This window comes from Peromyscus californicus, unplaced genomic scaffold, assembly GCF_007827085.1.
Source record: "Peromyscus californicus insignis strain IS unplaced genomic scaffold, ASM782708v3 Scaffold_11__1_contigs__length_118956290, whole genome shotgun sequence".
NCBI classification, from domain to species: domain Eukaryota; kingdom Metazoa; phylum Chordata; class Mammalia; order Rodentia; family Cricetidae; genus Peromyscus; species Peromyscus californicus.
Window position 1 is genome coordinate 48094829 of NW_026294402.1, and position 15652 is coordinate 48110480.

Below are 15652 nucleotides of genomic sequence, written 5' to 3' on the forward strand. Positions count from 1 at the left end.
TGTGAGCCACCATCTAGGTTCTGGGAAATGAACCCCAAGTCTTCTGGAAGAATAACTAGTGCTCCTAACCACTGAGCCACTTCCCCATTTGGGATCCTTAATACTTCTTGTGTTTAGATCTTTCTTTCTCTAGACTTGGGAAATTCTTGGCTATGATTTAATTGACTACATTGTCTGCACTTACCTATTTTATTAGCTCCTTCTATCCCTGGATTCAGATTTGATCTCTAGAATATAATCCTTTTCCTTAGAAATGTTGGTTTGTGGGGTTTTTTGTTTTGTTTGTTTTGTTTTGTTTTTTCTTTTCCTCTTTATGTCTGTCTCGCCTCAACCTTAACCTCCATCCCCAGCACTGATTCTTCGGCTTGCTCCTGTTGTTGACAGTGCTTTCTGCTGTGCCTTTATTTGATGATTGGTTCTCTCGTTTCTACAACTTTTGTGTGGTTCTCTTTCATCATCTCAACTTCCTTCTTGAAGTTTTGCTTCATTTTTTTACATTTTTCCTTTATTTTATGATTACTGATTATTTTATGTACTCTGATAACTAATTTTCTTGTCATGAACTGATTTCCTTGTCTGTGTATTTGAGTCCTCAATATAGTAGTTGATCTGTTTTTGAAATGGAACTCTGAAATCTTTTTAAAATAAACAGATGTCAGTATTTAAATAGTCAAGTGAAATTAACTGGGAGAGGGGAACAGTAAGAAAAGTGAAGTATATGAGTTAGAAATATGGAAGCAACAGAGAAAATATTATATGTTAGGTTTAAAGAAAGGAAGGACAAATATAAAGCCTTAAGTTTCACTTGAACTCTTAAAAGTACAGAAGTACAAATACTAAAAAGTAATAACAAAAAGGAAAAAATTTAGGTCAAAGATTAAAATACAAACTAAAATTGATAGAAGTATATTCTCAGTCAACATTTCTTCCTGATTGGTTTACTTTAGTTCAGTCTATAGATGCTGTAGCATTTTGCCAAACTGCCTATACAGCTTCTCCCTGCTCTTGCCAGGGTGGGGGCTGTTGAGAATCAGTTTGAGACCCCTTACTACACCTCTGCTTCAATCTCCAGTCTGCTGTGTGAAGTCTGTGAGTCCCATCAGGATGTCCAGCACATTCCCCATTCTGCTGCTTTTCCTGCACTCCGTGTCTGGCTCATCTGGGTAGTGGCAGGGGTGAAGAAATGGTGAGGGCCTTGTGCCCCTTTTCTGGTACCATATTTGTGGCTTGTTGGTCCACTGTCTTCTCCATCTACATTAAGTTCAGCCTCCAGTAGTTACTGTCTCCCTAGCTCTCGTAGCGTCTGTTGCTCAGCATAAGCAGCGTGGTGTGGCTGGTAGACCAGCTGGCTTCTTTATGGAGAAAAGTTTATCTAGTCTTATCTCTACTTCATGGAGCTCTTTTCTTTTTCTCCATTGGTGATTTTATTATTTTGACTTTCTTCCATCCAAATTCAAGTCCCACAAACACCACTTCTGATTTATCATAGCTCCCTCCCCCAAGATGCTTTCTTAAACTTAGGTTATCTTGATCTAAGTACAGTTGACTTCCTTTCTCAGTTTCTTTGACATTTGCAGATTCAGTCAACCACAGGCAGAAGAATTTTGGACCGTTGAAAACTACATTTGTGATGAACAGACTTTTCTCATCATTTTTCCCTGAACAATGCAATATTAGCTTTTAACATATTTGTATTATATCATATGAGTAACCTAGAGATAATTAAAGGATATGCTTAAGTTATGTGCAAGTACAACTTCATTTTTCTGTAAGGGACCAGGCCGTGTGCAAGTGTTAGTATCCATGGGGTCAGTTCACTCAGAGACACTGGTAGAGAGCTTGTGGCTCTTGAAGGCTGAATTCATGTTGGCCTGAAATTAAAGCAAATCACTTGGTCTTTATCTGGATTTCTCTATAAAATGGATGAGTATGTTGGAGAAAATGTAAATATTTAAAAAAGAAAATAGTATTGCCTGGTGGTAGTGGTGCATACCTTTAATCCCAGCACTTGAGAGGCTGAGGCAAGCTAATCTCAGTGAGTTCGAGGCCAGCCTTGGAACTCTACAAAGTGAGTTCCAGGTCAGGACTGTTACACAGAGAAACCCTGTCTCTAGATAGGTAGGTAGGTAGGTAGGTAGGTAGGTAGATAGGTAGATAGGTAGATAGGTAAATAGATAAGAAAGATAAGAAAATAGTGTATATGTGAAAGTGTTTTGTTTGTAAATTAGCTGTCATTTAAATTTTTTCTTGTGTAATATTATCATCTAGCTCCTCTTTCAGAGGAATACATTCTTTCGCAGATGTTTTTCTTTTCTAATGAATTAATTTATAATTCCAGGAAAACAAGTAAATAATTTGACAGATTTGTCCAGCCTTCCAGGAGCATGTCATATGCAAAGGTGAGGATAAAATAGTTTGTATCATAGATAATTAAAATGCTCAAATAACAGATTTCATGTTGCTAAAAATTAGATGTTTTATTTTCATTTCAGTAGAACTGAAGCTTCTGATAAGAATACAGCCACTGAACTTGGGAAAAAATTAGAAGAGGTCACAATTCCCCTCTCAGCAGAGAGGGTAGCTCCTGCCAGCAAGCCATTTGAAAGTCATAGGCGTGTGCTCTGTTTCGATAGCACTGTTTCTTCTGTGACAAATAGCCAAGGGACACAATATAAGATGACCTCCCAAAACAAAGAAAAGAAGGAAACATCCTTCCCTCATCTCGACTCAGCCATTGTGCCCTCCACCTTAAAACCGCCTCCTAATAATGCCATTAAAAGAGAGAGGGAGAAAACTGTGCCCAAGATTTTATCTAAATCAGAAACTGCCTTTAGCCGACACAGCACTGTGAAAGAAATTCAGTCTGAAAAGAAAGCTTTCCCCACAGAAGTGGCCCTTGAATCTTTCCATAAAGCAACAGCTAACAAGGAGAATGAGTTGTGCAGTGATGGGGAAAGGCAGAAGAGTCCAGACTCTTCAAAACTGCCTGGTGCACAGCAGAATGGGAGCTTGCGGAATGAAAAAACTATAGCGTCCCTGCAGGAGCTGACCAAAAAACAAGCCACCTCCTCAAACAATAAAAGTGTTACTTCTATAGGTGGAACTGTGAAGGACCTAAAACAAGAGCAAAGTAAATCTGCTAATTCTTTAATTGGTGCAGAAATATTGCAGGATGTTCCACTGCACAACCCAGTAAATAGGATTGCTGATACTGATTTGCCAGTACCCCGGACACCTGGCTCAGGGGCAGGGGAAAAGCATAAAGAAGAACCCAGTGACAATATGAAGGCGCCCTCTAGTAGACGCTTTGGTGAAGATGGCAGCATGCCCAGAATAATGGTCCCTCCTGTCAATGCAGACCTGCCTGCCTGCAGCCCAGCCAGTGAGACAGGCAGTGAAAACAGTGTGAGCATGGCTGCCCATACGCTTATGATTCTCTCTAGGGCAGCAATCGCTAGAACTACGACAACTCCTCTGAAAGATAACACACAGCAATTTAGAACATCTTCAAGGAGCGCTACAAAAAAGCGGAAAATTGAGGAATTAGATGAGCGAGAGCGAAACTCCCGTACTTCTAGTAAAAATCTTGCAAATTCATCAGTACCAATGAAAAAGAAGAAAATCAAGGCAAGTTTGAAATTTTTCATTTCAGTTCCACTCCTGTCCCTTCCTTCAGTGTTCACGTTAGATAGAGAGTTCAGTACTGTTTTGCTGCAGCTACTTAACCAGATGTGCCCTCAAGACCATACACTTAGTAGTGTTTCCCAGTCTTTTTTTTTTTTTCTCTCTCTCAGAGCTGAGGACCAAACACAGGGCTCTACCACTGTGGTAAATCCCCAACCCCTGTGTTTCCCAGTCATAATGATACAAGTTGTCTGTAAGTATCATCCTTAGGAAAAGTGAATGTTTCTGTCAAAGTACTACCCAGGATTTTCCATGGGGATACATAAAATGTGAAAGACTGGGAAATTACCAATACATGAATTACCAAGTGAAACAGTACCTTCCGTTCTTTGACTTGGAGTTTTCTACATGTTTCCCATCTCTTCTGTAGTCTTTAATGATGGTTAACCTGACCGAGCAGAAGAAAAACTCAGGTCCCCTTGTTTTTTCTTTAACCATGGTTGGCAGTAGTAAGGCAGTGGGAGGATAGTATCAATGGTCAATGCATTTATCTAAAGTTTGTTAGTTTTACTGAGTAGACTGAATCAGTATGTGAATGCCATAGAGAAAGTATAATGGGTGGGGGAAAGAGTGTCTAGGTTTGGTGCCCTGCAGTCTGAGTTTGAATTCTGTTTCAAGTGCTGTCATCCTTGTGACTGCCCATGGTTAGTCTATGGTCTCTTCTTCTGTGCTTCATCATTTAACATAAAATCATACATCTTATCCTTTGGTTTTATAGTCTACTACGTCAAAAAGCATCTCTATTCTGAATGTTTCATACTAGGTGAGTGAGTGGTAGGTAGTCTTTAATGTGTGTTAGCAAAGGGGTCATCTGGTAAAGGTGCTTGTCCTCAAGGCTGAAGATTGTAGAGTTTGATCCCTAGGAACCATATGGTAGAAGCAGAAAAACTCCCAAAAAACAGTCCTCTGACTTATACACACATGCACACAAAATAAATGAATCAGTATAATAAAACAGTATCTGTTAGTAATGCTTTCTAAGGTCTATGGTTTGACAAAAATGTCCACCTTGAAGGAAGCATGTTCTCATCTCAATATTCATATACATACTCTTCATTTCTTGCCTTTTGCCCTAAACTAATATTTAATTACAATTAAAATGTGTTTTAACATTGGGTTAATAAAACCTATCTTCCCTTCCCTGTAGAAATAAAATCTAACAGACCCAAAAATGATGCAGTTTTAATGTTTAATTGTTTTTCCTTCTCTCCTTTGTCTTCACAGAAAAAGAAGCTACCTAGTTCATTTCCAGCAGGAATGGATGTGGACAAATTCTTGCTGTCACTGCATTATGATGAGTGAACACCTGACATAGAGAACAGTAGCTGTTTAAAACTAGTGTCCTTCAAACTGCGTGTAGGAAATGTATAGTGACAGACTCTGCAAACATGACCTGCACTTTCAATGTACTGAGATTTCACTTTATATCTAAGTCATGCTGTTTCTAAAGCAGCTTCCTAGTTTGTAAATAGACGTTCTTGGTATATTTTTATTTTAGAAAAACAAAACATGTGCAAAAATGTAAAGCCAATCTGCAAAACTGTACAGCTTTGACACTGTATATTGTACATGTGTATATCGTGTAGAAATAGAGCTTAAATCAGCCTGATATTCCCACATTGTCTTGACTTCTGTGATGCCCAAGGCTTCTGGAGTAGTTTCTCATCTCCGTTGGAGGAAGATGATGGTTATTCTTATAAATTACCTTCAGCCAATATTAATAAGACACTTAAATTTATAGCCACTACATAAAAAATAATAATGATGACCACCTCAACTGGTTAGGAAAATATCTAATCAGGAAGCAACAGTTTGGTGATTTTCCCCCTAGAGTCAATATTTTATCACCTTTTCTCATAAGTTGCAGTAAAAGCTATATTTCTGAAATTCTGTACTTTATTCCGATTATCTGCTCTCTTTGTTTTAAAGAGATTTTTATAAACCATTTATTAAGTGTTCTGATACTTCAATTTATAACTTCTTGAGATCTTTTACAGAACATTAAGTGGTTAGACTATTGAGCCATAAAAAACTGAGTTATGTAGTAGTTGAGATTTCTTGATTATATATAAACTTTCCCTAAGCATAGGGGATACAAAGAATTGCACTAATTCATAGAATTTTTCATACTAGTGACCAATGTACATTTAATTTAAATCTTGTATGTAAAAGCTTATGTGGAGGATTGTCTTCTGGTGTCTTTGAAATTCATGTCCATCATAAGATGTAAAAATACAAATCATAGTTATATTGTAATTTAGTTTACCCTAAAGTGGGGTGTGTAAATAACTGTGTCTATACTTACCTATAGAACATTGTGTTCCTTAAAGTGTTGTAAATAGTTGCTCTCAAGGTCCTTAAGGGGAGTGAGAGGTGCCTTCTCTGTTGGATGGACTTACATAAACAACAGTCAAATTGAAAAGCTGGTTTAAACTTTAATGACAGAAATTATCATTAATACTTGACCAATTGTGCCTAGATATTGAAGTGTTTTCGTAAGTCCTTTCTGTTTAAATATCGGTATATTCGGATTTTTTTTTCCTACAAGTGTATATTTTATTAAAAAGTCACTTTCTTCAACCATTTTTTTGTACTGGGCCTTTAACGAATAAATCCATCCTACTGTAACAACAACAAAAAAGTTTTCAATATAAAAATTATCTTTTTAATTGCTAGACTTTACTGTACAAATTTATATTGTGAAATTTTTATATGACTGATCTATTCCTAAGGAACTAAATAATCATACAGTTAATGTTTACATAACTCAGCTTGGGTCTATCCTACAGTTAGGTTTGAATAAATATATTTTCATTAACATTACAAGTTTGGGTTTATATTGACAGTCCTATTTAGAAACTTTTGTTTAAATTTCTTTGCAGGTTAGTTAATTCTGTTTTTCAGGAATTCACATAATGCAGAAAATTATAGATTTCCTTATTTAACTCAAATCTATGTGCTGAATTTTGAAAATCCATATATAAGTTAACTCATGATTTTTTTTTTTAAATAGTTGTGTGTTTTCAGTTAGTGTCTTTCATGTATTTCAACTGACTTTGAAATCATTATATAGTCAAGAGTGACTTTGAATTCCTCTACCTCCTAGGTACTAGTATTGTAGGAGGCACCACACACATCTTCTTCAGGATACTCTTTCCTGTTCTTTGGTGGGGTTTTGTTGTTGTTTTGTTTTTTGAGACAGGGTCTGTATGTAGCCCTGGCTGTCCTATGTGGACCAGGCTGGCATCAAACTCCAAGATCCTTCTGCCTCTGCCCGCCAAGTTCTGGGATTAGAGGTGTCTGTTACCATGCCTGGCTTGCTGGATTTTTAGTGAACTAGCCTGAACTACTAGATAGTTAAGTCCAAAGATAATTTGCACATATACACAACCGGAGGAGACTGTCAGGTATTTTTTATTTCTCTGCCATTTTCCCTTAGGACAAGGACTCTCACTAGGCCTGGAGTTTGATGGTTTTAAGCTATGCTGGCTGACCAGCAAGTCCCAGCAATCCTCCTGTCTTTGTTTCCCACGTCCAGCAGCAAGGGTACAAGTACACAGAGGCATTTACATGTATGCTGTTTACATGGCTGCTGAAGATCTGAATTCAGATCTCCATGCATGCACAGCAAACACTTAGCCACTAAGTCATCTGCTCTGCATTCATTTTACTGTTTTTAGGTGTTACAAATAAAAACATCACTGAACATTTTTGTAAAGAAACATGTTTACATTGTCATTTATTTCCTTAGGAGACTTTTTATCAGTTACATTTCTGCCAGCAAGTAGTTGTCTCTTCTAACCCATGTATTTATCCCATACCAGATGTATATTCAACTAAATCATTACTTATTTCTCTAGGCTTTTATTTAACTTGTTTAAAATAGCAGTTGGCTTCTAATCCATATGTAATTTGTTTGGGTGGCTGTGTGAAGAAATGACGGAAGAATGCTTTTCATCTAACTCTAGCCATTTGTCACCATTTGTTAAAATAAACTGTCCTTTTCCATGATCATTTGTAGTTCATCCTACTGCGATTTCACAATCCTACAGTTCGAGCGTCTGAACGCTTCTGACAACCATCTCCTTGTTCTCAAGTTTAGCATAGAACCCATTTCATGGCAAAGCATTATCAAGGGCCTGAGGCCTCTTTTGTTGTTTGTTTGTTTTCTTAAATAAATTTACTTATTTCTATTTTATGTACATTGGTGTTCTGCCATAGGTGTGAATTGCCATGTGGGTGGTAGGAATTGAACCCAGGTCCTCTGGAAAAGTAGTCAGTGCTCCCAACCGCTGAGCCATCTCTCCAGCCCTGGCCTGAGGCCTCTTACAGTCTTGTATTTCCTTCTATCTGAGCATTATTCTTTTACTATAGAAGGAGTTTGCTTGATGTGTATGCTATTTTGTGAAATATGGTACACACATTGTATTACTTTTTTAGAAACCCAAAATGTTCTGAATTATGAAATACAGCTTACTCCAAAAGTTGATAGTCAAGAATTTCAGGCTTGTGTTACGTTTACCCACATGTGTATGAACTAATATACTATGTGCAGAGATTATGTTCATTGGTTGCATCATAACTGTAGCTGTTAATATTTGTGTTTTTTCAAGTATGCCTTTTCTACTTCCTAATTCAGAATCATGTTATTTCAAACTAACTTCCATTGAAATCAGTTTTCAAAGTACGTTTACGTTATAGCTTAATTGATGCTGAATAGCAATGGAGGTAAAGATGGTGACACAAGTCTGTAATCCCAGCACTTGAGAGGCTGAGGCAGGAGCATTGCTATGAGCAAATGATAAAGATCATGAGGTATCAATAAAGTTGTTTTTGGGGGGTTGGTTTGGTTTCATTTTGGGTTTTTGAGACAGGATCTCTCTGTAGGTGTGGCTGTCCTGTAGCTCACTGTAGACCAGGCTGGCTTGAACTCCAAGCATGTCCCACCATGTCTAGCACTCAGTAAAGTTTTATATGTATCACTATCCTTATGAATTTCTTGACAAGCTATTTTTAGAGAACTCTTCATTCCATAGCCAGTTCTAATGGTTGTTGGAACTATGTAGATATGTTATTCCTTAATTAATGTAAACTTTCTGCTTTGACTTTCTGAAACACCTTGGCTCAGATTGATATGTTATGAATCAGTGTTTTTACTCTCATACAAAGTTTTCTGCTCTTGTGGAAACACCATGTTTCAATTATGGAAAACGAAGACTATCTTTCATTCCTCAGTATATAGGTCCCAAACTGATAACCTAATGTAAGCTTTAACAGTCGTAGTATATCAACAAAGTGCACAAAGTCATACACTTCAAGGGATTTCCTTCAACTACACAGCCCAGACCAAGACTGTCAGCACTCTAGAACACCCTTACCTCCTAATGACTGCCAGCCCAAAGGCTGATCACTACCCTGGCTTCTAGAACCGTGGACTCAGCTTCCTGAATTAACTGTAAGTTTATTAGTGTGGCATGTTCATTGTGAGAGCTACTGATGTTTTATTTAGTCTTCCTCAACACTGTGTATAGTTTCATTGTGATTTAACACAGGGAACATAGTTTTGCAAATGTTTTGTGTTCAGTTTTTCTCCAATTTGGGGCTGTTATGAAGAGAACTGCTACAGATACGCTTGTTTATGTTTGGAGAATTGCTACACTCTTTGTTTAGGTATATTCTTATTTCACACTCAGTGGTAGTGCTGGGTCACAGTGTTGTCTGTTCCCAATCATGTTTAAAATTGTCCAGAGTGACCGTACTGATGCCTAACTGCTCTGCGGCATAAGCTCTCCTATACTGTCGCCAGTGCTCAGAGATAGATCTCCAAAACATGATCCCAGCAACTCAGGTAGACTTCAGACCCGACTTGTGCTCACCTGACCTGCAGCAGTGCATGCACAAGTCCATATGGCTGCTGTCCTCACCTGGCTATGCTAGTAGGTCTTGGTTTTGTCCAGCCAACCGACATCCTGTGTCTTGCAAAAACAAAAGGTCTAGCCCCCTATGATTTTGTAAGGCAATAGTGCTAGCGAATCAAGGGACTTTTGAAGAAACCTAACAGAGGTTTCTAACTTATCTAAATTTACATCCGTTAAATGCCTCAACTCTTGATATTTTTGTTGTAACACCATAGAGGCGGCCCCCAAACCCGCTCCGGTGGCTCCCATCCCTAAGAGGTGGTCACTGCCAGGGCTGTCATCGGTTCTCTCTTAACCCGACGGCTCAATCGCGCCATGACCTCATTATCATGGTACAATACATGGGGAAGCATCAGCACTATGGCACAAAAATCATTCCATTGTGTTAGGAGTTCAATCGAAACGCAAGGGGACAGTCCGGTCTGGCAGCAGAGCCAGAAGATGCCTGAATCCTTAGGCCTCAGCCAGAGACGGTTTGTGGGGTTTATCTCCTTGCATCCCCTCCAATGGACATCCGGAGCCCCCTCCGGTGTAATTCAGGTCATAGTTGTAACAGCCATGGGAAAGATAACTCCGTGTGGTCCTCCACAGTTGGGTCACCCCACCTACATCCGGTAGGGCTATGTTCTGTCCAAAATTGTCCTTCTATTCCCAGTCTCAAAGAAGGGGGACCGTCGATGTAAGCACATCCAGCAGGAGGCGGGAGATCTGTCCGGGAATAATTTAAGGCCAAAAATGCCATTTGTACCGCTGACAGGGCAAGTCCCTCATCCTCAGGTAGTCCAACGGGCCCTTCTCGCAGGGGAGGAGGAGGGAGGGGCTCCAATGGGAGAGAAGTAACCAGGGGTAGGACAGGTTTCGTGAGCCCTATTACCAGGGGCTCCTGAATGAGCTGGACGGTTCTCCTTATGGAGGAGAGTAGTCCCTGGTCATGTCCCTGCTGGTATAATCGAAGGTCCCACGTTCCCCTATGTCCCAATTGACCGCTCTCTTTCCTATCTCTGTAATAGTCATCTGGATGGGATTACATCTATACTTGGAGCAGCGGCCATACAGGGGGTTGGATGCCAGACGAGTCTGGGGGACCCGTCGGACCTTGATATTACCCCTTTGTTTTATCCAGTAGCCTGTCCAGGTTTGTTCACATCCCCATTGAGCACAGTAATAGTCATTTGCACCTCCACATTGAGCAACCTCCTTTGCTGTCCGATTGCTTCCAGGGCATACATAGAAGTGTCCCGTAGGATGGCCCTCTTTAATGCATGGGAGCATCCTGGGCTCTGGGCATCTGAAACCTCTGGTAGGCTGCACCCATTCACCCCTTTGCATTCAGGTCGGCCTTCATGAGCAGGGGTCGAGTCTCCAACGTCCCAGGAGCCTCTGCCAGACAGATCACAAAGGTCAGAGTAGAGTTCAGGCCCCCAGCCTCCAGGGACGGCATCACAGTGGTACTGTTGTTGAGGATCTTTCCATTGCCAGCACTTACCACCCACCGCCCAGGTCACCTTCTGAGGTTGGTGAGGATTTCTCGGGGCCTTGTTTGTTGCCTGGAGAAGCACCAGAGTCACCAGTAGGAGTTCTGTCTGGGGTGCCATTATCTGCAAGAGCCAAGGAACACAAAGTTTTCTCAAGGGCAATAAGCCCCTGGACTTACTAGTTATCTTGTTTCTTTTTGCTTTAAAATCGACTTGAGACCACCATAGACTTTTTTTCTCCTTATTAGTCAGTCTGGCTTTGGGCATCTTCCTGTGGGGGGAGCGGGGAGGGTAGGAAGGAATTTTAGATTCCTGGGTGGGAGCCAGATTGGGTCCAGTTCCCCTATAGGGAAGACGCAGCCATACCCTCCTCCCATAGTAAGTAAGGGATCTGGTCCTCTCCATTGAAATGTTAAAGGATCCTTTCACCAGATCCTTTCACCATACTTGAATCTGAGTCTTGGGGTTTAACTGACCCCAAAGTTTTTGGAACCTGGTTTCATTGGCTCCTTTGGGCAAATTCAAAATATTAATAGTGAATAAGGCCTGATGTAATTGAATATGGGGGGTTACTCCCCCTTTTTGTTTTAAAAGCTGTTTTTTAAGGCATTGGTGGTTTCTCTCAGTGATTGCCTGCCCTTGAAGGTTGTGGGGGATTCCTGTGGTGTGTTTTGTATGCCATTGCTCAAAGAACTCTGCCATGGCCCTGCTGGTGAAGCAAGGCCCATTATCTGTTTTAATTTGTGATGGCAGGCCCAGAGTAGCAAAACACTGAAGGAAATGGGAATGTGCATGTTTGGTCCTTTCTCCCGTGTGTGCTGTGGCCCAGCAGGCCCCTGAAAAGGTATCTATTGAAACAAAAATGTACTTAAGTTTACCTAAGGGTCAGGCGGCAGTGGTGGCACACACCTTTAATCCCAGCTCTCAGGAGGCAGAGGCAAGTGGATCTCTGTGAGTTTGAGGCCTGGGCTACAGAGTGAGTTTCAGGAAAGGCGCAAAACTACACAGAGAAACCCTGTCTTGGAAAAAAATTTTAAAAAAAAAAGTTTGCCAAAGGGCAAGAAATGAGTAACATCAGTTTGCCAAAGGACATCTAGCTTCAGCCCTCTAGGTTTGACCCCTGGTGTCTGCAGGGGAGGCACCCTGAGAAAGGGCTGGCAGGTCTTGCAGGTATGTACTATTTTCTTGAGATCTTTAACAGGTATGCGAGGGAACCTATGTTGCAAGCCCCTCCAATTAAGGTGGGTCAGGCCGTGCAGGTTAGTGGCCTCCTGTAATGTAAGCATTTGGGTCCCAGAGGCCAACTCATTGACCCAACTATTTCCCCTAGCCAAGAACCCTGGAAGCCTGGAGTGCCCTCTCATGTGTGACACATGAATGGGATGCTCCCTCCCCTCCAGCAATCCCTGAGGGTCATCATTAACAGAGAGATAGGGTTTGCATCCAGGCAAATGTGTGCCTGGGACAAATGTGGTAGCAAATTCATCACATACAGGCTGTCAGAGTATAGACTGAAAGGCCCCTGGACATTTTGAAGGGCCAGGACAACTGCCAACACTTTCTTATATTGTGCTGATCCCTGGCAGGGTTGGAACTCCCGCAGGTCTGTGGAGTCCTGATCATCTTAGTAAATGGCGAAGGCCGAGCCTGGTCAGCTCCCATCTGTGAATACATGAAGGGCATCTGGGATGAGTTCTGGTGGGAACAGTTGAGGAAGCTTTAGCGGGAGCCTCCAGAGCATGACTGTCCATAGGGAAGTCCCATAATGGCAGCCAAGGGACCCCAAGAACCCTTAAAGGGAGAGTGCAAGCCGGGCATTAGCTCTGGAAAGCCATTCCACACCAGCCATCCAAAAAGGGAAGACAATAGATTGAGGGTCAATTCCAAAGTGTCTCTGGGCTTGTGTCCTACCTCTGATTATAGCATCCGCAAGCTGATCAGCCTAAGAGTACACTCTCGGTGCGCTCCCCAGGAGGTGTGGACCCATTCTGTAGGCTCTCCCTCCTGTACCAGTACCTCTGAGATTAGGGTGGCAGTTGTGAATAACCAGAGGGAGGTGAAAAGATCAACAGAATATCTCCTTAGGGAGACCTTATCAAAGGTCTCCTGAATCTGTAGGAGAATGGCCCGGTGGATGCTGTGGGATGGTCTGTATATCAAGTGTGTTGCTAATTGGTCAATAAATAAATCACTGATTGGCCAGTGGCCAGGCAGGAAGTATAGGCAGGACAAGGAGGAGAATAAAGCTGGGAAGTGGAAGGCTGAGTCAGAGAGACACTGCCAGCCGCCACAATGACAAACAGCATGTGAAGATGCCGGTAAGCCACGAGCCACGTGGCAAGGTATAGATTTATAGAAATGGATTCATTTAAGCTGTAAGAAAAGTTAGCAAGAAGCCTGCCACGGCCATACAGTTTGTAACCAATATAAGTCTCTGTGTTTACTTGGTTGGGTCTGAGCGGCTGTGGGACTGGCAGGTGAGAGAGATTTGTCCTGACTGTGGGCCAGGCAGGAAAACTCTAGCTACAGGTGAATGTTCAGGTGTGAGGACAATGATACCCTGAGGTTTCTTGCCTTTCAGCAAGGAGAATAAGGGTACAAGGTCCTCTTTGGAAATGGGAATCCAGGGCAGTAACCTGGCAGTAATCTGGCAATTGATTTCTCCCAGAACACTCTGTAACTGAGTTGGGATCAAGGATGCAGGGACATACATCTATCTTGGGCTTAAGTGTGCATGTTTGGGTCAGAGTAAGGTCTGCACTAAGAATCTTAAAGGGTGCCACCCTCTGAACTTTGTTGGGGGCTACTGTGAATCCTTCTTTCTGTAGTTGTTCTAGCACCTGGTGTACCAGATCTTGTAAGTGAGAGGGGTCCCTATGTCCCAAAATGATATCATCCATATAGACATAGGCAAGTGACCCATCTTTCCTTAGCAGGGGCCCCAATAAGGTGGCTAGATATTGTTGACAGAAAGCTGGGCCATTGGCCATTCCCTGGGGCAACACAGTTCACTCAAACCTCTGATCAGATTGAGAAAAATTAAGGGAAGGAATGGAGAAGGCAAATTTAGTCATCTGGATGGAATAGAGAAAAAACAATCCTTAACATCTATTACCACCAGGGCATACTCAGCAGGTATGGCTGGGACCCAGGGCAAACCCCTCAAAGGGGTGCCCACCAGTTCCATCCTTTCATTTACTTTTCTTAGGTCCTGCAGTATACGCCAGGCTCCAGAGGCCTTTTTGATGACAAAAACAGGTATATTCCAAGGGCTCATAGAAGGGTGTACATGCCCAAGGTCCAATTGTTCCTTGACTAGAGTATGAAGTGCCTCTAACTTAGGCCCAGTATTCAGGGTCCGACTGCTAAGTCCCAATGAGGGGGCACCTCCTCCTGGCAGATTACTGTCCTGTCAGCTCCTGTATCCACTAGAAAGTGGAACCTTTTTCCATCTATGACAACACTCATCTTGGGGCGGTGACCTGGAATCCGGGGAACTGTCCAGTTGGCATGGGCCACTCTGGAGGGTTGTGCCCAACCCCTCTTAAGGGGGGCTCCTCCTTTGGTTGACGGGGCTAGAGGGAGCCCCTGTTCTAGTTTAAAGGCTTCCCATCGGTATTAAACTTTGATCTACAGTCCTTTCTCCAATGATATCCCTTCTGGCACCTAGGGCATGGGGTGGAGGCGAGCTTTCGTCCCCGAGGTTGACCTGGGCCTTTCTGTTGGCCAACGGGGGACTGCAGCAATGGACATTCTCACTTGAAGTGCCCCTCCTGGCCGCATCTAAAGCAGGTCCCTAGGGTTGCTCAGAGTTGATTCTATCCTAGACCAATATTCTTGTGAATTGGTTGCTGAGACTCCCAGCCAGGAGCTTGCGATTAATGCTCTGCTAGACCCCGTCTATAAACTCTGGCAAGGTCTCCGTGGGCTTCTGCCTGACCCCTGCTATGGAGGATTCCGTGGGCCCCTCATCTAGCTTGGCCAAAGCCGCCAGCCCCGCCTGTCGGACCTGGTCTCTGTATGGGCCTGGGACCACAGCCTGCTGAATTCCTGTGGAATATCTTTCAGCTGTCCCTGCCAACATGCCATAGGTAATTGGAATTGCAGGCTGAGCAGCCTGATTGGCTTCTGCCCGCACCCTATTGTAGATGTAACCGTCTTGTTAAATAAGAAACACAGAGCCAAATACAGAGTTAAAAGCCAAGAGGTCAGAGCAATAGCTAAGAGCTGAGACTAAAACCTCCTTACCCTTCCTACCGCTGCTGTCCTCTGCTCAGCCAGAGCAAGAGCACTACTTCCCGTGTATCTGTCTTTTTATAGACTTTCTGTTCCCTATATTCCTCCTTGTAATGGGCATACCATTTAATGCACTGGGTGCTTGAAAGGCCAGCCTTAGCCAAATCTAGCCAGTCCTTGGATACACAGGGGTTATAGGCAATATCTTGCAACAAGGTCTGGGGCCAAAGGGAATTTGGACCATCCTCCGCAGCTGCCTTGCAGAGCTCCTTAAGGTCTTTGGCCTCCCACTGGTACCATTCCTGAGGTCTATTAGGATCGGGAGCCAAGTTGACAGGA

The 15652-nt window shown here is 42.4% G+C and overlaps 2 protein-coding genes across 5 annotated transcripts in view; one reads left to right on the forward strand and one right to left on the reverse strand.

The window, feature by feature from the left end:
* Positions 1 to 7886, forward strand: part of LOC128124263 (protein NPAT) — a 43543-nt gene extending 35657 nt beyond the window's left edge. Inside the window, exons 16-18 of one of the 2 annotated variants that reach the window (XM_052760439.1) lie at positions 2339 to 2399; positions 2493 to 3627; positions 4909 to 7886. In XM_052760439.1, the coding sequence (XP_052616399.1) occupies positions 2339 to 2399; positions 2493 to 3627; positions 4909 to 4986 (1274 nt within the window). In that variant the 3' untranslated portion in view covers positions 4987 to 7886. The remainder of the gene's footprint in view (positions 1 to 2338; positions 2400 to 2492; positions 3628 to 4908) is intronic. The other variant, XM_052760442.1, reaches the window with a different exon arrangement.
* A 2075-nt stretch (positions 7887 to 9961) lies between these two features.
* Positions 9962 to 15652, reverse strand: part of Acat1 (acetyl-CoA acetyltransferase 1) — a 36304-nt gene continuing 30613 nt past the window's right edge. Inside the window, exons 12-13 of one of the 3 annotated variants that reach the window (XR_008222821.1) lie at positions 11108 to 11200; positions 9962 to 10982 (exon numbers count right to left, since the gene is read on the reverse strand). Coding sequence is in view for 1 of the 3 variants with exons in the window: in XM_052760452.1 (XP_052616412.1) it covers positions 11197 to 11200 (4 nt within the window). In the remaining 2 variants the exon portion in view is untranslated. Of the gene's footprint in view, positions 11201 to 15652 lie in introns of all 3 variants that reach the window. The other 2 variants (XR_008222820.1, XM_052760452.1) reach the window with 2 other exon arrangements.